We start from the raw sequence: 22977 nt of genomic DNA, 5'->3' as shown, positions 1-22977 counted from the left end.
TTCGCGCTGAAGAAAAGAGGCGGTTTTTCTTTCGAAATATTTGCTTTTTGTGTCTCTTCAGTATTATCGTTTGGCTTTCAAAAACCCCATTTTTGATCGTTTTCTTTCTTTATGTTAAATAAACAGATATTAGACTTAATGAAAAGCGAAACGTGTGATACACTAATAAAAAACACGCTGTAATTGAGGTGCAAGGGTGACGACTTTCCAGTATATATATTTAATAATATTTGTTTGCTTTGAGTTTGAGTTGAATATCAGCTTTATTTTTGGTACATTATTAGTTTGTTATTGGTTTCGTTTTTATTAATTCTAATATCTGTTTCTTTTAACTTTTAGTTCATTGTTCATTATAATTTCTGTTAGTTTTTTTTTTGCTCAAGGCATAGCTTCGCTCTTCAGTTAAAAAAAACTTGTTTTTTTATCGCTTAGAAATGATAAAAAGGCTTTTTAATCAATTTCGTAGAATTCGGAGTTTCATCAAGGACAAATATTTAACTTACGTTACATTAAGATGACGTCAAGTAAAAGCAATCATTTGACATATTGAACTGTATAAGTAGAAGGAACTTAATAGCAAGAGCATGTTATCAGGAAACTTAATCTGGACTAAGTAATAAAAAAAAAATGTAATATAGAAGTAAATGCCGTTTAAAACTTAAAATAGCCAGAATTACTAAATATTTAGTCCCTTCTTAAGTCCCTTGCGAAGTGTAATGTAATATATATCCTCTCAAGCTTAATAATATGGACGAATTAGTTAAGCCTTCTCTTAGGGGAAAAATTGATAAAGTTCTATACGTACTCTCATTGGTAGCTTTTTTGCAGTCTCCATCAATATATGGTATTTCTTCTTCGTTGGTGATTCCTTTTCTATGTGCCCTTTATGATTATTTATGTCTGTTTAAAATTTTAAATGAGTCCTCAACACCACGAATTAAGCTTTCAAGTTGTATCCTCTTCAAACCCTTCATTGTGTTCGGATTCCAGTTCAATGCTCAAAGACAAAATACCACCAAGTGGCAGCATGCTACTGGTATTGCAAGATAGCAAATAAAAGTTTGCGATAATTTGGGACTAATGTAATGCGTCCCTTACATTTTTTTTTTTTTTTGAACAAAATGAGGGCAGATGGCACTATATGGTCTTATCTCTTTTATTCAAAGAAATGGCGCTAGATCGAAAGATATCCGTCTGCATGAGGCCCTCCCGTGTGAACCCCAAGCTTCCTACGGCCACCGATCACACTAAACGGGGGGGGGATAAATAAACTAAATGGGTCAGAGTAGCAGGAAAAGCATAAGAATGTTAGTCATAGGCAGCGTGCTAGCGCTGCCTAAGTAAAGAACGATGCTGGCACAATGTGTTTTTTTTTCCACCCGGGCACTTCGTTTCGAAGGAGTTGTCGTAGAAACTTCGAAAAGGGCTCATTCAATTGGGAATTGGAGTGGCTAATACCCTTTTTAATAGTCGAAAGTGATTGGGGAGCAACTAGCCCCCCCCCCCACACGCCCATCATTCCCCCAAACACATCCAATTAAAATTTTGAGGTAGCCATTTTGTTCAGCGCAGTTGATTTCCAGATAGAAAATATCTTTTTGAGGAGGACACTCCCCTACAACCCTCGGGGTAATGGTTTTAAGTTATGCCCTGGGGGCATATAAGGTATTTATATAAGGCGTTGGCGTATAAACTTCAAAAAAGGATAATTCGTTTGGAAATTAAATGGACTTGTGACATTTTTATTTTTCGGAATTGTATGGTGGGAAACTAGCCCCCCCCCCCCCCACGCCCATCATTCCCCCAAACACATCCAATCAAAATTTTGTGATAGCCATTTTGTTCATCGTAGTTGATTTCTGGATGAAAATCATCTTTTTGAGGAGGATACTCCCCTACAACCCTCAGGGTAATGGTTTTAAGTTCTGCCCGGGGGGTATATAAGGTTTTTATAGAAGGCGTTGTCATAGAAACGTCAAAAAAGGCTCATTCGATTGGAAATTCCAACAGCTAATGTCCGTTTTAATAGTCGAAAGTGATTGGAGGGCAACTAGCCCTCCCCCCCGCGCCCATCATTCCCCCAAACACATCAAATCAAAATTTTGAGATAGCTATTTTGTTCAGCGTAGTTGATTTCTAGATAGAAAATACGTTTTTGAGGAGGACACTCCTACAACCCTCGGGGCAGGGTTTTAAGTTATGCCCTGGGGGCATATAAGGTTTTTATAGAAGGCATTGTCGTAGAAACTTCAAGAAAGGCTCATCAGTCGAAAGTGATTGTAGGGCAACTAGCCCCCCCCCCCACGCCCATCATTCCCCCAAACACATCCAATCAAACTTTTGAGATAGCCATTTTGTTCAGCGTAGTTGTTTTCCAGATAGAAAATATGTTTTTGAGGAGGACACTCCCCCACAACCCTCAGGGCAAGGGTTTTAATTTATGGCCTGGGGGCATATAAGGTTTTTATAGAAGGCATTGTCATAGAAACTTCAAAAAAGGCTCATTTTATTTGAAATTCAAAGGGCTAGTGCCCTTTTTAATAGTTGAAAGTTATTGGACTGTAACAAACCCCCCTCTCATGCCCACCTTTTCATAGGCAGCGCGCTAGCGATGCCTAAGTAAAGAACAATGTGGACACAATGTGTTGTTTTTTTTTGTTGTTTTTTTTTCATACCCGGGCACTTCGTATCGAAGGAGTCGTCATAGAAACTTAGAAAAGGGCTCACTCGATTGGAAATTGGAGTGGCTAGTGTCCTTTTTAATAGTCGAACGTGATTGGAGGGCAACTAGGCCCCCCCCCCAGCCCATCATTCCCCCAAACACATCCAATTAAAATTTTGACATAGCCATTTTGTTCAGCGTAGTTGATATGCTGATAGAAAATATGTCCTTGAGGAGGACACTCCCCCACAACCCTCAGGGCAAGGGTTTTAAGTTATGCCTTGGAGGCATATAAGGTATTTTATAGAAGGTGTTTTCGTATAAACTTTAAAACACTAATTCGATTTGAAATTCGAAGATCTAGAGCCCTTTTTAATAGTCGAAAGTGATTGGAGGGCAACTAGTCCCCCCCCCACGCCCATCATTCCCCCAAATACATACAATCAAAAGTTTGAGACCGCCATTTTGTTCAGCGTAGTTGATTTCAAAATATAAATATGTTTTTGAGGAGGACAATTCCCCACAACCCTCAGGGCAAGGGTTTTAAGTTATGCCCTTGGGGCATATAAGGTTTTTATAGAAGGTGCTGTCGTATAAACTTCATAATAGGCTCATTCGATTTGAAATTCAAAGGGCTAGTGCCATTCTTAATAGTATAAAGTGATTGGAGTGGAACTTGCCCCTCCCCCACGTCCATCATTCACCCAAACACATCCAATTAAAATTTTGAGATAGCCATTTTGTTCAGCGTAGTTGATTTCCAGTTAGAAAATACGTTTTTGGGCAAGGGTTTTAAGTTATATCCTGGGGTATATAAAGTTTTTATAGAAAGTGTTGTCATAGAAACTTCAAAAGGGGCTCATTTGATTGGAAATTCAAAGGGCTAGTGCCCTTTTTAATAGTTGAAAGTGATTGGAGGGCAACTAGCCCCTCCCCCACGTCCATCATTTACCCAAATACATCCAATAAAAATTTTGAGATAGCCATTTTGTTCAGCGTAGTTGATTTCAAAATATAAATATGTTTTTGAGGAGGACACTCCCCCACAACCCTCCGGGCAAGGGTTTTAAGTTATGCCCTGGGGGTATATAAGGTTTTTATAGAAGGTGTTGTCATAGAAACTTCAAAATAGGCTCATTCGATTGGAAATTCAAAGGGATAGTTCCATTCTTAATAGTCTAAAGTGATTGGAGTGGAACTTGCCCCTCCCCCACGTCCATCATTCTCCCAAACACATCCAATTAAAATTTTGAGATAGCCATTTTGTTCAGCGTAGTTGATTTCCAGTTAGAAAATACGTTTTTGGGCAAGGGTTTTAAGTTATATCCTGGGGTATATAAAGTTTTTATAGAAAGTGTTGTCATAGAAACTTCAAAAGGGGCTCATTTGATTGGAAATTCAAAGGGCTAGTGCCCTTTTTAATAGTTGAAAGTGATTGGAGGGCAACTAGCCCCCCCCCCACGTCCATCATTTACCCAAATACATCCAATCAAAATTTTGAGATAGCCATTTTGTTCAGCGTGGTTGATTTCGAGATAGAAAATATGTTTTTGAGGAGGACACTCCGCCACAGCCCTCAGGACAAGGGTTTTAAGTTATGCCCTGGGGGCATATAAGGTTTTTATAGAAGATGTTGTCGTAGATACTTCAGAAAAGGGCTCATTCGATTTGGGATTCAAAGGGCTAGTGCCCTTTTTAATAGTCGAAAGTGATTAGTAATGTTTTTTGTTGTTGTTGTTGTTTAGACCAGGGCACTTCGTATCGAAGGAGTTGTTGTGGGAACTTTGAAAGGGGCTCATTCGATTGAAAATTGAAAGGACTGATGCCCGTTTTAATAGTCGAAAGTGACTGGAGGGCTACTAATCCCCCTTCCACTCCCACCCTCCCATTTGCCCATTATGTTTAAAAACTAAATGTTGTCTCAAGATTAAATCAAAATGTACTGTTATAATGCTAATTCCCAATAAGGAATCTCAGCAGTATCCCAAGAACGACTGAGGGTATCATATTCAAACTTTCGGGGCTACTTCTGCTCTTAAAATTCAACCAAATCAAAATAGATTAAGTGCGTCCAAGTTTTTAAAGAAAGTAAGCAGATTTTTTTACGAATGCTATCAAGTTTTCCATTTCAGGTCAGCCAGAAGAGGTATGAAACTAAATTAAACAGTACTATTTGCGTCCAAATTTTCAAGATGGTTTATGTTGTTAAAAATTGCTTAAAACTTTTCTCCTGCATACAAATAGCTGGCCAAACTATAAAGTCTTATAAAACAAAGATTTAAAGTATTATTTTTTTTTGTCCCTGAAAAAACTATGTCAATATAAAACGAACAGAAATTAATTAAAAAAAACTTTTTCCACAAAATAAGTTTTTCAAAGAAAAGTAAAGAACTCCATTAAACCAAAAATGAGCAAAAATAAAATGATCTACCAAGCTCGAAACTACCACAAATCAGTATCGATAAATAAATGAAACCCAAAACGAACAGAAATTAAAATAAATAACCGAGTCAAACTCAAAACGAGCCGAAATCAACATAAGTTGGGCGCAAAACCCCTATGCCTTCCCAATGTCAGAACCAAATTTGCACTTTACTGAAAAAATATAAATGTTTTTACTTTTATAACTTTAATAAATCAAATAATTTTAACATTTTGATTACTAAATACCAGTATATCTATATTAAGCTGACAATGCACATTCATTTGTATGTTTTTCAGTAAAGTGCAAATTTTGTTCTGGCCTTGGGAAGGCATAGGGGTTTTGCGCCCAACGTATGTTAATTTCTGCTCGTGTTGAGTTTGACTCGGTTATTTATTTTAATTTCTGTTCGTTTTGGGTTTCATTTATTTATCGATGCTGATTTGTGGTAATTTCGAGCTTGGTAGATTATTTTATTTTATTTTTGCTCATTTTTTTATTAATGAAGTTCTTTACTTTTCTTTGAAAAACTTATTTTTTGGAAAATGTTTTTTTAATTATTTTTTTAGATATATTTTTAGAATCAGTTTGAAAATTAGAATAAGTTTGGCTTGACATGGATCCGGGGCGCCCTTTACTAAGTGTAAATTGATAATATGACACTTTTTCTTTAAATAAATATGCTAAGGTTGAATTCGAAATTATTGCTGGTTAGTAAATCCAAGTTTTAATGATTTAAATTGTGTTCAAATTCAGTTCTACGGGTTTGGGAAATTTTAGACTCTAGCTTTTTTCTCTTTTTAAAAAAACACCTATGTCCAGTATGGTGTGTGTAAGTTGTATATTCAAGGTTGTAGGTAGAACAAGCCTTAAATTAAACTACTAAATAGACTTGTCTTAGTCTAAACATTTTCTACTCTCTAACCCTCAGAGAATCAGACCAAATACTTTTTATAAAATCTGCTTGTGCCTTGTTCTTGCTGGATTTTTGAAATCGATTTCTCTTCTATTTATCTCTTAATTTTTCCAGACGAAGAAATTTGCTGACGTAATCATTCCTCGGGGAGCCGAGAACTTAGGTGAGATACCCTTTGATTTGTCTTTCTTTCTCTACTTGTTAAATAAAGTAAATATTACTTTTAAACTCATGTCACATTCCCTTTCTATGTTCGTATGCGTAATAAATATGGTCATTTTGTATTGAAATGGCTTTGTTTATCTCTCGTATTGCTCTATCATCATAGAGATTATTTTTTCTTGGTGGGGGAGGCTCTCCTGCACCTGAAATCTGACCAAAGGACCATCTCTCTTGGAAAAACTAGTGCAGAAAATTTCCGCCGTATTTTTGACCCCCTAGGAAAAATCCTCTGAACCCCCTCCCCTTCACCACCGACGGGTAACAAGTGAAACCACTACAAATAACAAGTGAAAAGAAAATTCTGAAACCTGAATTCTGAAACCTGAAATTCTGAAGGTTTTGGGCTCCGAAAATAAAAAACAACACTGGATTTATGAAATTCCTTGGAGAAGTGTAAAATATTGAGATTTGTAAAGTGAGCAAGGGCTCAAAGTCCCTATAAAGTAACTTTTACTATTAAACCCATATCAGGCTCCATAGCATAAACAGAAAGAGTTCTGTTTATGTTAATATTGTCATTTTACGCTAAAAATGACTTTGGTTATATTTCAGTGTAAAAGATATAAGTATCTCTTGTATTGCTCTTTGTCTATCATTGTTTTGGCCATGTTGTATATTGCATATATATAATCTTTTTTTATCAAATTTGCCTTCATTCGACTCATTTTTCGCGTTTAAGAGTATCCAACTTCTTTTTCTAATGAATATAAAGAATTGATTTGACATAAAATTAATTTTTTTTTTGGTTATTATTTTATGTTCATTTGGGAAGATATGTAAGATTAGCCAAATGGTACCACCCAATTGTCCACCTAAGGAGGGGGAGGGGGAACCGTCCAAGTATTTAGATTCTTACGATTTCGTTTGCAAGTATTTATATTTTGTTTTAGTTCAACTACTTTTGCGGTTTTTTTTTTAAATCGGTCCACCTCAAAATAAGCTCCTGTCTGTGAAAAGTCTCAAATATTCTGTGCAATCCACCCATTTTACCGTTTCTTGAAACTGTCCCATTCCCCCACCCATTGAAATGCCCCCCCCCCTCTTCCGAGATAAATCTCTGCTTGAATATTTAACAGTCCATTAGTATCGTTAGTGTTTATTAGAACCGCGGAATCACACAAATAATACTGAATTCAAACATATTAGGAAAAACTTAATCACTAATGCCGCTAATCCTAATCCTTAGCTACTAATCCTAATAACTATAATATTGGTCGTCGTGATTTTTGACCACTCGATACGTAAAATCAAAATTTTGAATATGAGAAAAAATTTTCAAAATTATACTTATCTTTCATAATTTCAAATATTTGACATTCATTGAGATTAAAGCTAACAGTAACCATTTTTTTTTTTTTTTTTTTTTTTTTTTTGTGAATCCTTGTGTATGTTTTATCTCAGTACAGGTTTTTCTTTTGATGGGAATTTTTAATTCTATCTGCCTTAGAGCAATACTAGAGTGGTCAACACGTTGATCACTATTGGTGTCAACTGGAGGGCGGGGGCTCCCCAATATATTTTGTCCTCCCCCCTCCTAATTTTGCAAAATACCGGTTTTTAATATTTTGATTGAAAAAATGGCTTTTGTTTTTGCTTTTTTTGGTAAATTTAAAAAGCAACAAATTGCCCACTCCCTAGATATTGAACAATACATTCTCCTTCCACCTAATTCCCGTGAATTGACGCCACTGTTGGCTGCTATCATATTTTTAGACACATTGGGCTTCCCAAATTAAACAAACGAGATTAACTTCTTTTAGAACAGGAAAGTTCTTCAGATAGAAAACCTCCTTTTTTTCTTAAGAGCTGTGTTGTTTTTTATGTGTGTTTTTTCAATTGTTAATTTTTAAGCATTAAAACAAGAAAAATCGCAAAAATCTACTAGTAATCCTTTTTTTCTTCCGAAGAAAAAGTCTCAAATGAGTAAATATTTTTTTTTTTTTTAAATTAATTATAAGCACACAAAATAAGAACAAATAGCTAGTAAGATTCAGTTTTTAGATATACCAAAGGATTTGGTATTTTCGAAAATACCAAAAGCATATGTTTTAGCGTACCTCTTATGCATTTTCTTCCATGCCACCAGAAAACGTTCCTATGGTGTTGAGGCCGGCAAAACTGGTTATTTACGTCTGCTTCTTTGCTACCTGGTTGATTTCTACCCTTTGTGTTTACTTCCAGATGGCTGTTTACCTGATCGCTTGTTGCAATACTTTTCTATATTATCTTGTATCTATTTGGGCTATAAATCTTTGAGCTAATCGACAAATACAGTGAAAGTTAAATAGCTCCTAAATTAGTCAACATCGATGTAGCCTGTATTTACTTGTGCAGAATGAAATAGATCCTTACTGGGGTCCTCTCTCTTCCTGATATGTTCTTATAGAAAAATTATTCATATGGCATTAACTATTGGCCTGTACTTCGGAATAATATAGTAAGCAAATTGCAACCATATTTTATAACAATTGAAACTAAAAAATTCAATCTTTATAATAATGCATAAATTAAAAGAAAAAATGGCTTTTTATATTGAGTTCCAATATATGTAACTAATCATCTTTTGTCACCAATCAAAATTTATTACAATAAGGAAATCTTTTTAAAATAGGGGGAATGCCCCCTAAAGAAGGAAGGGGAGACTCTTTTTGAAAACTTCGACCTAAATTCAACATGCCAAAGAAACTAGAGTAAAGGCATTTCATTTTTGGAAATACGAAAATTTTATGTTTTTCCTGAGAACGTTTGTGCGTATGTTGTACACAGGTCGAGCGATTAATTGTCGAATATCAATCCCACATATTCTGACATAACCAGTTGGTTTTTAGAAGATAAAGAATTACTTCTATAACCTCCAAGTTTGAGTTGCCTCACTACCGTGTATTGGGATAAAACCATTGGTCGCCCAAATCATGGCATAGCCAGCTGGTTTAGAGATAATAAAAAAAAAGTTGGCATAATATCCAAATTTCAGATGCCATACTACCCTGAGGTGGTGAATTCGTTCCTAAATACACATGCAATCAATAGAGAACAAATGCTTATTATACAAAGTTCACAAAGTAGTGCTTATAATAAATTCAAATCTAATTCAAATCTATGGTTGACACCAACTACAGGGGGGAGGTTACTTGACCCTTTTTGGAGAGGGAGAGGGCTGAAGTATCTGATTGTGTATTTTGAGGCTTTTACTATAAACTTTCCATAGAAAATTCTTCAGATAATGGATAATGAAACTACTCCCTAGCCTCCTTTTATTTTGATTAATCAATTTGTATAAGCGTGCAATGTATGTGCTGACGGGTGTCAGCTTCCTTCTTATTGCATGCGTTATTACAGTACGGGAAACAGCTCTTCCTTCTAATCGAAGCAGTGTGAGGAAACAAAGTTAAGCTTTAGCGTAAAGGGTGGTGAGAGGGTGGCAGTCCCTCTGAAATTTAGGGCAATCCTGCTTTATCATGTAAATTAAATGCACCCAAATGATTGTTCTCAAAGCATTGTAAAAATAAAAGGTAAAAATAACAAATTTTTGAGCAATCACCTCAGTTTTAGAAACTTGTTTAGTCCCTTATAGAAATTTGTTGATTTTATTTTTGAATAGGAGTAAAATTGGGATTCCATCGCAGTGTGCAAGAAACTGACTTTTTGCATAATTGGTCGTGCCTAATATATATGATTTTGTATAAAATAGCCTCAACGTGCAATGGAAGTATTTGTCGTTTGTATACACGGTCAATCTGCACAGTGACGTTGTGATTGACAGCAATACCTTTATTTGTATAGGTTGTGGTAGTAACCACTCGAGGATCTAATGGGTCTATATAACCCATGGCAAAATGCGGAAATTTTTCCGAAGAATATTTACAATTGATATTCAATAGGAGCTAGTTGACGCTGGTTCAAAATGGCTCAGGTTCAAAATGTCAGACGCTGGCTCAGGTTCAAAATGGCTTGACCGATTTATAATAAGATGTATCGGATTTAATTGTTGACATAGGTAATTTTTTTAATTCAAATAAATTAAACTTCACTTTTTGTCCTGTAGTGGCGCCATCTCTGCCTGGTAATACAGGAACCAGAGTTCGAACTCAGTTGCATCAACCTGCAACAGGGTCGAAAATTTGATTCTGATGAAGAGAACATTTGAAAGTGTCTTTATAACAGTCAAAACAAGAAGAAGGAGAAATTAAACTTCTATGCCGGCTCAAGCTAGCTCTGGAGTTTCGCAGAATCTTATTATGAATTGGTCCTGTTTTAGCTAAATCTTAATATAAGCTAAATTACATTGAAAATAAACTTTAACTCAATGGCTATGAGATAAAATTAATCTAGGTGTTTTGTATATTGAGAACTGGATTCAAAGTATGGACTAATTCCATATTTATAACTGAATCTCGGCTTGCTTGGATCGGCCAAAAAAGATACCCTTGGCGAAAAACTCGGCGTTAACATGAGACCAGTAGATCTCTTCTCTTGAAAGCAGATAGAATACTCGGATTTTTCTTCCGATTATTAATTTTGATATTTTCTATTTTGATTCAGTAACCACCATTATTTTTTATAATTGAGTTTTTGTCTTTGCATTAGCCATCAGAGGCAGTAAGACCAACAACCTAGATTTATATAATGTAGAAAAAAATTGAAATATCTTTTTTTTTTCTCGTTCCAGTTGCAATTGACGTAATTGTCCTACATATTCGTGAAATTATCCGGATAAGAAACGGCAATGTTCTTCACGTTCGTGAGCTGTCGGTGGACAATGGAAGCAACACAGACAGTGACATTTCACAATAATTGGCAATATAACAAAAATATAGCCCAAAAAACTCCTTCATTGTAAAATGTTTCTTTATACACTGTGATGGAATCTTTCTTCTTCTATTTCATTTCTGTTAGTTACCTGGAAATGTGTTTTTATCAACTGATAATAGGGGCGGCTGGAAGAAAAATAGTAATTTTTCCGGTAAAAAATAAAAAAAAAAGAAAATCTACAGGCTCCTTTGTGATTTCATATTCATTTGTTTCGTTTTATTTTATGACTTCATTTAACATGTGTCCTAAATGTTTATAGTATATAAACTCTATATTAGTTATGACATTGACTTATTTATTGATTTTATTTTCAAATTATTATTTTTATTTCTTTTTATTTGTTCATTTCACTTGATTTTGCACATTGCGGTGCTACAACTAAAGTCTTAGATCTTGGAAGACTTTTTTCCTGCGTTTCCTTCTTTTTCAGTGATTTATGTTAAAGTGTACCACCTGTGGGATGGGCTAAATTCCAAGGCAATATAATTTATATCCTTTATCATTTTGCTCATATTGGCAAGTAGAAAAAAAAGTCTGTCAAAACCTTTAGCCTCTAAAATCCCCAAAAGATTTCACCCTATCAAGCCCCTCCCCCCATTCGTTCCTAATAATTAATGAAGATGAATAAGCTAATTCATCATTGAGAACTCTGCTGTCCCCTTAGAGTTTTGGATTTGACCGTTTCCCCAAAATATGAAAAATACGTAAAAACATGACGATTTTGATTAAATAATCGCTAAAAAAAAAAACAAGTTTTTGTCTTGGGCACCCAAAATGTCGGGTAGAGCGGTGTTTAATCATAAATAGTGACGGAATATGTTAATTTTTCGTATTTTAATTTCCGGTGAGTTGGGGGGGAAGCTATTGTTTGGAAAACAGCGTTTCTGCCATAACAGCCTAGTGCTTATCCTATCCCAAATAAAAATGGCCCTGCTCAGGGACAGTTAGTTACTGACTATATTAACTGGAACCCGATTGAGTGACTAATGAGTGATTTCTGAATTACTATTTAGACCATTCCAGAGTATTTAATTTATTCCAGTGTATTTTGAAGTGTCGATCAGTCACTCAAGGTCCTATTGTGGCCCTTTATTTTTTTTTACCATCGACAACTTCTTACTTATTTTTGACTATTATAAATATGTTATTTGATCGATGCCAGTTATTATATGGTGACAAACCATTAATCATAAAAGTTTAAAACCAAAAAATAATAAAATTAAAATAGTGCATTTTAATGCCTTTTTTTTCTACATAGGTTTTTGGGTTTTGCAAATGACATAACCTACTTAGAATAACAGATTACTTATGACTATACCATACTAAACTTCCAAAGAAAAATAATAAGAAGAACCGAGCACTTGGTTATAAGGCCATCCAAACTTACAGAAGAAAAATATACAACCGGACATTTCACCTAGATGATCAACAAGGCATCTTCAACGTAACTGAGGAAGAAAAAGACAGAAATAAAAAAAAATGAAAACAATATCTAAGGGTCAAAACAAGACAAGAAGTTTATAAAAAGCAGCAAAAAGGAAATTTAAAATCAAAGTATAAAGTCGTAACTGAAAAAGGAAATATAGTAATTAAAAGAACGAGAAAACCAGAAACAATGCGGACTTAAAAGGAGTAAAGCAAAGTAAGAGGATAGAAGAATAAAAATTCAAATGGAAAATATCATAGTATTAGATCCAGTCTTTTACAACGAAATTATTTTTGTCCGGTCCATTGTGCTGGCTTCGGGCATTTTTGAGTTTGGGGGTATTTTCATCCATTATTCACTGTTTTACACCCGTCTTTTTTTTAGTTCTTCGCTTAATTTTTCTTTGGTATTTGTGACGGCTGATCAGTTTAGCCTTATATATTTATTTGATCTTACAATTCAGTGTAAGCCTGAACGGAGCAACAATTTAATCTAATACATATTTTTATAATTTTCAATCTTCTGCTTCAGCAGATGTCATACATTTTATTCATATATAGTACAGGACTATATTCATATACAGGGCTCGTGTATAGTCCATGTCGCATTTTTGAAGAAACAAGTTGATGGTAAGGGAGGGCCGATTGGGAAATAAATATTTTTGAGCAAAAGAATAAAATGAAAGGAAAAAATTACTGTTTAGGCATCTTATCTCAGAACTAACCAACAACAGAACTTGGACTCGTATATAAAAAAAAATTCCGTAGAGCATGCTCTCTTGTGAGTGTCGGAAACTTTCTCACAGCATAATGAGAATAGTTCTAGTTTCAGGATCCAGGTACCCAACATCTATATATATATATATATATATATATATATATATATATATATATATATATATATATATATATATATATATATATATATATATAGTATATATATTAAAGTTCATTCCTTTCTATGGATATGTCTTGAGATGAAAACCTAAAAATTGTTGACTATTTGATTCCTTTTCTTCCATTGAATGTGTTTAGGTTTGAACTCCGCATATAAATTTATATTTTGAAACTTGGTCGACTTTCTTAAAATAAGATGACTAGGAAGACTAAACTGTCTCTTAAGTCCACATCTAAATAATTTTTTTACATGTTTTACTGTGATTTAAAGAAAAATGTACAATTCTATTTATAATAGAATTTTTTTTTCTTTTGTTTTTTGTTTTTTAACTTATTGATTTATAGTATTAATCAAGTTTATAGAGTATATATATTTGTTTGAAATTTATTTTTGTGATGCAAACAATAAGAAATCATAGTATAAGATTTGGTCTTATGCCATGAAATTGTTTTTTCAGGCTCGATGTCCAAGCTTCGGGTATTTTAAGTTTGGGGTATTGTCACATCATTTTTTATATAACATCCCTCATTCGCTCAGCTCCATACTTAGGTACTTTGTGTAACTACCCTAATTTTGAAATATAAAAAAGTAACTAGATTACTATGCGTTTCGGGAAATGTTTCGGGGTTAATTTTCTTGTTGTTGGAAGTAAAGACAGTAAGGAATAACTTAGCTCTAAAAACAGATTAAAAAAATTAAATGACAAGCCTAGAAATCCATAAATAAGTTGCCTATTTTCAAAATAATAAAACTTAAAATTTGTAGATCCAATTTCTTCCAAGAATTTTATTCCAATCATTGGCTTATTTATAGATATGGGCCGATTGAGATGTTCAATGTTGGTAAGCTATTTGCTTTGATCAACTCTCCAAAATAAGAGTGTTGGTCAAAATTTACCCAGATCTGTAGTTTTTTATTTGTTCCAACGGTTTTCAGCTCTTAACGTCTCAATTAATTTTGAATTTTAAAACTATCAAGAGCTTCTTAAAGTGAATCAGATTTAACCCTGAGACACACCCATTTGTGGTTGTCAGTGTTGTCATACTTCATGTGTGTGAATGTTTTTTACTCTTAAAACTAATAAGTATCTCTTTTGACAGAGTTGCAATTAAAATACACAACACTTTCTCATTTTGATTTTGTCTGTAATAAGATGTAAGTCTCTATGTTGAATATTCTAAACAAAGGCATGTTATTCCCAATTTTGGCTCAGTATTAGCGTATTATGATGCTGACAGGATTCCCATATGAATTGTAAACTTCATTTTTAATGCTCAGTATTCGATTTAGCGTAGAATTTAATGAATTAATTCATTTCATTTATCTTTTTTTAAATGTTTCTGTGAATTCCTCGTCCACGGGTACGTTCAGTATTAATTTGATATCTACAATTAAGAGAGACCTATTTGAAGCTAACATATCATTAGAAAGATAATATATAATTTGTTCAAAATTACCATTTGCTTTTTAAATTACCATTTGCGTTCAAAATTACCATTTGCATTGGCTTTTGCGAGAATGCTAGTGTACTCAATCTGTATAAGTCTCGATCAAACTATAATTAAATCTGTAAAGAAACTATGACCTTGAATCGTGTAGCAAGCACGCTTGACCACTTCTTGCAAGTAGATCTTTAGGTCATATGAAAGTCGCTCTTTCTTAATTATTCTTAACCTTCTTAATTATTCTTAGTTAATCTTATTATCTCGATATATTTTGCTTATTCATTTTTAATTTTAAGCATTCACAAACGTATAGCAAAAAATTATATTCCTATTTATTAGACCTCGACTGCCTTCCATAGTATGAGATCCGTGTCTAAATATTTTATATGGGTAAGGGGGAAGGGGATTGGATCGACCTTAAGCCCTATTTGGGAAGCTGTACTTTTTGTGGAAGTGGACTTAATTTATGAAAAATTATAAATTGACTAATTAAAAATAGTTCGTAATCTAACTTGGTTTGGGAGTTTTCTTTGCTTAATGCTCAAATGCCAATACGTTTTAGGTCACGCCAGGGTAAAAATATGTTGTTATTTAGTGGTTACCCCCTCCAGAAGGAAACACGATAAGATTCTGAAAACTGCTTTAAAAATTGGGAAATGTATATATCATTCCTAGAAACGTTTAACTTCACTTTTCTCAAATTTTCCCCTCCTAATGTGCAAATATTTACCGCAGATTATACTTATTGATTTTTCAGTACGCCGACTTCTTATCTATATTAATTTAATGGTAAACAACGGCTACGAGAACAGGTGCCGGAAAAAAGAATATGGCCTATGGAAAATCAAATGACTAGACATAATTCGGGCTAAATATTTGCACTTGGGGGGGGGGCGTAAAGTAGAGCTGTGCGGTTTTAACAATTATATAAGTATCTTTAAAACAAATTTAAACAGTTTGCAGAGTTTTAAAGTTTTTCAATCTGCAGAGGGTAACCACTAAATAAAAACCTAGAAACAATAGCTTATACACTTTTCTTTCTTTTTTTTTCTTTTTTTTTAATACTATGTCTCATAAAACATGCGTAGCCGCTTTCATCTGAAGTGTTACCGATTTTGTAGCCTTTGCTAAATTATTTTCTTTTTTTTTCTAAAAGGTATGTGTAAAGTGCCTTTCATATTTATTATTTTGTATCTTTGGATTACCGATTAAATTACTGTTTTGAAGGAATTACTTTATCTTGCATAGGCCACACCCCCCTGCACCTATACACACAAACACAAGCAAATCAACCAAATGAGGAATAAAGTTTTTGCCTCTCACTTTTGATTTATGACTACTCTGTTTAGTTTATGTTGCATTGAGGGTAAGTGGATAACATGAACTCTTGGTAGTTTTGTTCTGTTTGCACGCTCTAGAAGAAGTAAATGACTAAAAAACGTTTACAAGAGTTGGTAAACTTTCCCTCATTTGTGTTATTACATTGTACATACAAACAGGGTTGGCAGTGGGAAATATTTCCTATCAAAATCTTGGGCGACATTTTGACACTGAAAAGTATGACAACAGTTTCTCTCTTGAATTGAAGTTATCAAGTATTTTGCAATAGGTTGCATCAAGACGCTGGGTAATTGTAGACAGAGAAAAGCCAAGACAGATAGTCCAAGTAATTGAGAGGAAAATGTTTAAATGGCTGGGGCACGGGTAAATGGCAAGAGTATGCATGACTCTCTTATTGGACACATTGAAGTTATCAAGTATTTTGCAATAGGTTGCATCAACGTCCCTGACAACTCCACTTTTTTAATATTTTAATTGGTACAGGGGTAAGAGTAACTGTTGGAAAAATTCCTTGCTCTATAACATTATTAAAAGTAAGTTCAATATATCCAATGCTCGCCAGCCCAGGTTGTTTCTTGGCATCATACATCTAGGGACAAAAGCTGAGTTCGACGTGGAACCTCTGTTCCATGTCCTACAACTGACAGTCTCTACAGGGTTTCCACAAAATCTGGATACATACAAATTTAGATATTTTATGTATTTATGTTATTTTTCATTCCCAGATCGAATGATGGCTTTGTCTAAAGAAGAAAGAATTGAGTTGGTACTCTTGAGTGGTGAGGGAAGTTTGCGTGGATTTAACGTTCCAGGGAAAATTTTACACTGGGGGATTTTGCCAGAATTCCTATACGAAGTTCTTTTTATTTTTCTTACTTTCTCTTTGCCGACGCAATTTTACATATGGAAATGTTAAGGATAATTTTCAGGGGAAAATTTACAGCGGGTTGGAATTATCTAGAGGATCTATCTTTGGGGGAAGGGGGATTTCCACACAAGAAATTCTCCATGAAGGGATTTTCCGCCGGAGAAATTCTCCATGGGGGTGTTTCTCTGGGAGAAGTTTCCACTGGGGGGGGGGTATTTCTGGGGAAATATTTCTACGGAGGGGATTTTCCGGCATAATCTGAAAAGCTATCAGAAACTAAGGTATTTTTCAGATGAAAGTGCGCCAAGAATAACGTTTCAGGTGGAATCGTTCGTAAGAAATTTTCCGGTGGAAAAATTCAGCGAGAATTGAGTTATCCAGTGTAAATTTTTCTGGTGGGGGGATATTCTATGTAGAAGGAACTTTTCATGGGGGAATTTTGTGGGGGGGGATGAAATTTCCCATGGAGGGGGAGCTGGATATCCTGAAATTAATATAAAAATTTTTCAACTGAAAATAAGAAACAACAATAAAACTTAAAACAAACAAAATTTTTTACTTATATGAGGGGGCTTTCCCTCTCCTCAATACTTTAAACTTTACGCTAAATTTTGATTTTTCGTCCCAATTCTCAAAGGACGACTCTTGAAACGCAAGGGTCGAAGCTTTTTTAAAGCACTAAAAAACTTCAGCATAAAGAGCGAGGCATTGAGGAGAGGGCTACCCCTTTCATATATGGAATAGTTCCTGTTCGTTTAAATTTATAATATTACTCCTTACTTTCAGTTGAAAAAGCTTGTTTTTTTTAATTTAATCTTCAAATAAATCTTAAAAATTTGTATATATCCAGACTTTCTGGATACCTTGTAATTTACTTTTGATATGCAGTCTAAAGATTGTGCCTACTGCCTTAACTTTCACTTGCCGTTTTTTAGCATTATAAAACATAATGTTTCGCATTAAGGTTTAGCATTATAAAACATAATGTTTTATTATGTTTTACATAATGTAAAACATAATTCGTATGTATCCAGACTTTTTGGTTACCTTGTAATTTACATTTGATATGCAGTCTAAAAATTGTACTTACTGCCTTAACTTTCACTTGCCGTTTTTTAGCATTATAAAACATAATGTTTTATAAAATTATGATTATAAAATATATTTTAGCATTACATTGTAAATTATATACAACAAGCATTATAAATATAATTTTAGCATTATAAAACATAGTGCACAGGCCTTTGGTCCATATATTAAACAGTAGAAGGATGGTGTGTGACCATTTGAGATTTTTTTTTTTTTTTCGTATCTTCCGGATCGTAAAAAAAACTCACTTTTTCTATTGCTCAATAGTTTATAAACCTACCCACAGGGTTAAATCTAAACCCTAGGTGAAATAATTTGGTTCTAAGACCGTAAAAGAAATTATGCTGCTCAGCTTTTTGGATTCACTGGTCATTTGTAGTTATATTAGTAAACTTATTTTTTGCTGCATTAAACTTTATTTAGTTGAACCCTTTTTTTTTCTCTAGAAGTTGGTACATGCTACAAAATATTCTCGAAACATCGTAGTGACTTGGGCATGGTAGGTTTTGATCATTGAGTCGAATCTATACTCTGGTTGTTGTATCTATGAACACAAGAAATAGCCAAATAATGTGAAATAATCGGCAGAAACGACACCAATAAAGAGTATTGCCTTTATAATTCCCTAAATCACTGTTATACTGTAAAACAAAGTGATAAAAAAGCACAGAAAATAATAGTAAGAACTGGGTACTCAAATATTTTCGCATGGTATGTTAAATGTTGGCCGTCCCTGGTTTACACTTTTTAAATGTTTTAGTCTGCAAAATATAAAAAATTGTGCCTTTACTAAGTTTTGATGTTTATGAATAGCTAGTTACAGATATCAAGAAAATGACCCACGGAGACCATGGACGTAGGTTTGACTGCCTGTGGCTGCCGGTGCCTGTGGGCGTAGGTTTGACTGCTTCTGTTTAGAGCATTAGGACTTAAAGGGTACCTTAAAAACTCAAAGTATAAATAAAGGTTGGAACATTTGGATTTACCATGGTTATAAACCAACTTATTTATGCTAAGCTCTCATGTTTGATTATGATGCCCTAATCAAAGTGATACCCTAATAATAGCCTCGTATTCACTCTACAATATTATTACTATTTGTACATACTGAGCGCATACTAAGCTTTAGGTAGGGTTGGTGATTCCTAATCTGGAGCATCAGGACTTAAAAGGCATTTTACAATGCCTTAATAAATCCTCAGTTAAGAAAGTGTCTTTAAGGAAATGTATGTTTTAGCGTAGATAAACCTTCAAACGGATGGCTTTAAAAAGGCAGCCTATTGATGCAGTGTGTTATATTCCCAAAATGACTAGGTCAGAGACAAATTCTGGAAATAAGGTAAATGAATTTAGTCAGCTGGGTTCACGAGTTACAGAAGCGTTCACGAGAAGACGTTCATCATTATCCAAAATCTTCATATTCAAAATGATCATTGAAGTTAACAGCTCCGATAGAAGCTACCAAGACAAATTGGGTAAAATGTTCCTTTGAAGTTAAGGTTTAAAAAAGTATTTATCGCTTCTGTAATTTATAAACATTGCTTTGGAATTCTTGATGAATCAGTCCTTGAAATTCTTCATTTTAAGGAACTGTTATTGTCAGTTACACGACTACGGGGGTTCAGGGTATGTATTACCCCTTGTCGCAAGAGGAACACAATTAAATTATTATATTAAATATGACGTAGGCCACTGAAAAGTTTTAAATATTTTTGATCATAATACGAAAGATTTTCGCACCAGGATACAAGTCTCCTTCGTTTTTTAATACTTTTTGGTTATAGATGTGTTTTTCATGTGTCCTTTTAATTTTTGTGTGATTTTTTTTTACCATAAAATTATTCTAAATTTTGACCTAAATTTTAATCACTTAATCCGTAATCTCTAGATGGACTCCGATTTTCAATGTTTACAGTCACAATAAGATTTCCCTGAACCCTGGAACTTAGGGCCTTTTCCACTGACAAGCCAAATCATAAAAATACCCTTCCATTGACAACCAGGATTGTTAGCACATTATCTAGATTGTGAATTTGACAACTTACTTATAAAAAAAGATTAAGGATTTTCGCAAGACTTTGGTCGGGTTTACAAGTTTTTCTGTTCCACAGTTTGATATTTGACAGTCCAGTTTTGTAAATTTTTCGCTCCACGGATAATTCTGAATCTTGTTTACAAGAACCTGGCTTGTCAGTGGAAAACGGCTCTTATCACCCAATAAAACGTAAAGCCTAGTCATGTCACCTATTTGATCATAAGTTTGTTAAAAAAAAAAAAAAAAAAAAAAAAAAAAAAAAAAAAAATATCACCCAAATAGCCACGTTCATTTGCAGTTGTGAAGCTTCTGAATGAATATTCTTCTGAAAAATGTTTGATTTTACTGCTACATAAAAATGTTTGAAGGGGGGCACTCCCTCTTCCTGGAATCTCATTATTTCAACCAGGGAAAGTGGGTGCCAATAAGTTTCACTTGTAGATCCAGGCCCATCTTAACTTTGCCCTTTTGTTCTCTGTTCTAATTAAACCCGGCCGGTTTTATTTTAGTGAAGGTGTTACTACTATTGATGCTTTTATAGTGTGTCAATTGATTACAATCGAATGTTTTACCTGGAAAGTTATCCCAAGAAATATGCCACGTGGCACAGTTTATTTGCAGCGTTACTACAGTACACAAAGTTTGATAACTGCAATTTTGGGAGTATTGATACCTGTTTATGTGGAATTATAGGCACGGAGTGTAAAGCGGTTAGTTATGACACCGTAAATACCTTATAATCAGGTTTTTACGCAGCAAGATGGCTCCAAGACCATCTCTCCAACTCCAAACTTATACAGCTTTTCTTATTTTCCTGTATATTTCACAGAAACCGTTTGTTTTTGTGGATTTCCACGACATTTCATCAGTGTTACATTGAAACAAAAAAGTAGTGGAATGTTTTGTATTAGAAATAAAGTAGGGGAGTCAATATTTTTTAACTGTGAACGTCCCTGGTGTTTAGTGAAATATTTGTTTTTATTCCATTCATAATATTATAATTAATAAAAGTTTGGAAATCATTTCAGAAACGGGCGAAGATCTTGACAATCCTCTAATTTCCAAGAAAATCAAGGACAGTTTTATAGTGCCCTTGGTCCATTACAGTATTTCTATTTTTAGTTGCTATTGGACTCATTGTCCAACATATTCAAGATATTTTACGAGCAAGGTCAGAAGTGCCAGGCTTTGAAAGAAGAAGAACAGTCAATTTCCAGGTATCACCAGAGGAAGAAGATTTGGACTTCAGTCGCCACAGGCAGAATTCAGAGCCGTGTTTGAGCAGACCTCATTAAGTACAATTAAACGGTGGTTTCTTTCGTTTTTTTTTTCAATGTATATAATAAGGATATATCATACTAATAAGGAAGGAGAAGACATGAATTCGTGGATTATTTTTGTTGTAGTATTATTGCCACTGCTACGGACGCGTTTAGGTTTTAAACTGTCTATAGTGTAAAGTGGCCAACAAATGCATGGGTGGCCACTGGCTGTTCTTTCACCATGTTTTTAGATTCTATCTTTCTCATCTACTGAATCTTTCCAATTATATTTAATCATTTTAAAACCTTATCTAATTATTTTTGAAGCCTCGCTCTATATTATTTTGCTTGTAGAAATTGTCACTAAAACAGTTTTTTTTTAATGCTAATTTATTCTGTTGCTTTGCAATCCCTGCTTTTTTCCTTAGAGTTTTGAAACCTGTTTTTCTAATCTATCATACTCCTAATGCCATGACAGATAAATCAAAAATAAGTCTGTTGTGATCAATTACAAGACGCCTGCTTTCGAATATATTTGGGGAGGATTTATTGTAACTTGAATTTTTAAAAACGTTTTTTTTTTTTTTAGCTTTTTAGCGTAATTCTTTGTTTTTACTGAAATCTAATTGTAGATAATAAATTGCCGGAAAATTAAAAACTCAGTGGTTTCCGGCAATGTATTAGCCTTTTTCATTATTGCTAGAACATGGCTACAGCATTTCAGTAGATGAATTTTCAAGTTTTTGGTCAAACTGGGGTGTGTATACCTCCACTTCGAATTAACGCGCTTGACCAATTGCTTGAATCTGGCGTCCTGTCTTCAATTTTGTTTTTAAGATGCGTAGAAATTTTGATTTTCTCGAAAAGGCTTTACATTGCCCTATCTCAGTAAGCAACGAACCTTCGCAAAATTGTTTTCTCGCATATGAGACACCATAAAAATGACTTGGTATAAAGTTATACCAGGTTATAGAAATATATCAAGTCTATAACTACAAAGATATAGACTGTTAGCGATAGTCGGAACCATATTTTTCAGATTGTCTGATGTCCTGTGAAATTTTTTTTTTTTTTTTTTTTTTTTTTTTCTCGTAAGGTGTTACTTTTTGAATCACTACAGCCAAGCTGCTTTTTAGCCAGCCTTAATCATGTTAATCGCAAAGACTTCGTCTATACATCATGTATATAATGAAAAAAAGTTTGAACGAGAAAGAAAAAAATGCAAAAGATACTGGTAGATCATACGAAAAAATGAGAAAAAGTATACAAATTTTAAGATATCTGAAGTGGTATGGGCCCGAGAAGCCTTCCTGTTTGCATGGTCATTTTCTAGTTTATTAGATTTGTATATTTAAAAAAATACTAAATTAGAATCCCACCGAATTTCCAAATACAGCATCCTTTTGATGGAAAGATGATAGTTTGAAATTTGAGTCGTATTGGTATTAGATTTACACAGAATACCGAAAAGTCAAGGATTTATAGGACTTAATTTGTATTTACTGTCGCCAAGAAATTTAGGTATTTATGCTAATATAATTTTACAAATATTAGCTTTATCAATTTTTCGGAAATCCTTT

The 22977-nt window shown here is 34.0% G+C and overlaps 1 protein-coding gene across 2 annotated transcripts in view; it reads left to right on the top strand.

Annotated features, from left to right (window-relative positions):
- The window catches only part of Uck (Uridine-cytidine kinase), a 69038-nt gene extending 46593 nt beyond the window's left edge, over positions 1 to 22445 (top strand). Inside the window, exons 6-7 of one of the 2 annotated variants that reach the window (XM_089104642.1) lie at positions 6115 to 6163; positions 21258 to 22445. In XM_089104642.1, the coding sequence (XP_088960768.1) occupies positions 6115 to 6163; positions 21258 to 21430 (222 nt within the window). In that variant the 3' untranslated portion in view covers positions 21431 to 22445. Of the gene's footprint in view, positions 1 to 6114; positions 6164 to 10891; positions 11095 to 21257 lie in introns of those variants that run through there. The other variant, XM_089104643.1, reaches the window with a different exon arrangement.
- Positions 22446 to 22977: the final 532 nt, after the last annotated feature.

The sequence above is a fragment of the Artemia sp. Qi Xiang Cuo genome, chromosome 18, assembly GCF_049724085.1.
Source record: "Artemia sp. Qi Xiang Cuo chromosome 18, ASM4972408v1, whole genome shotgun sequence".
NCBI classification, from domain to species: domain Eukaryota; kingdom Metazoa; phylum Arthropoda; class Branchiopoda; order Anostraca; family Artemiidae; genus Artemia; species Artemia sp. Qi Xiang Cuo.
This window is presented reverse-complemented; position numbering and strand designations above follow the sequence as displayed.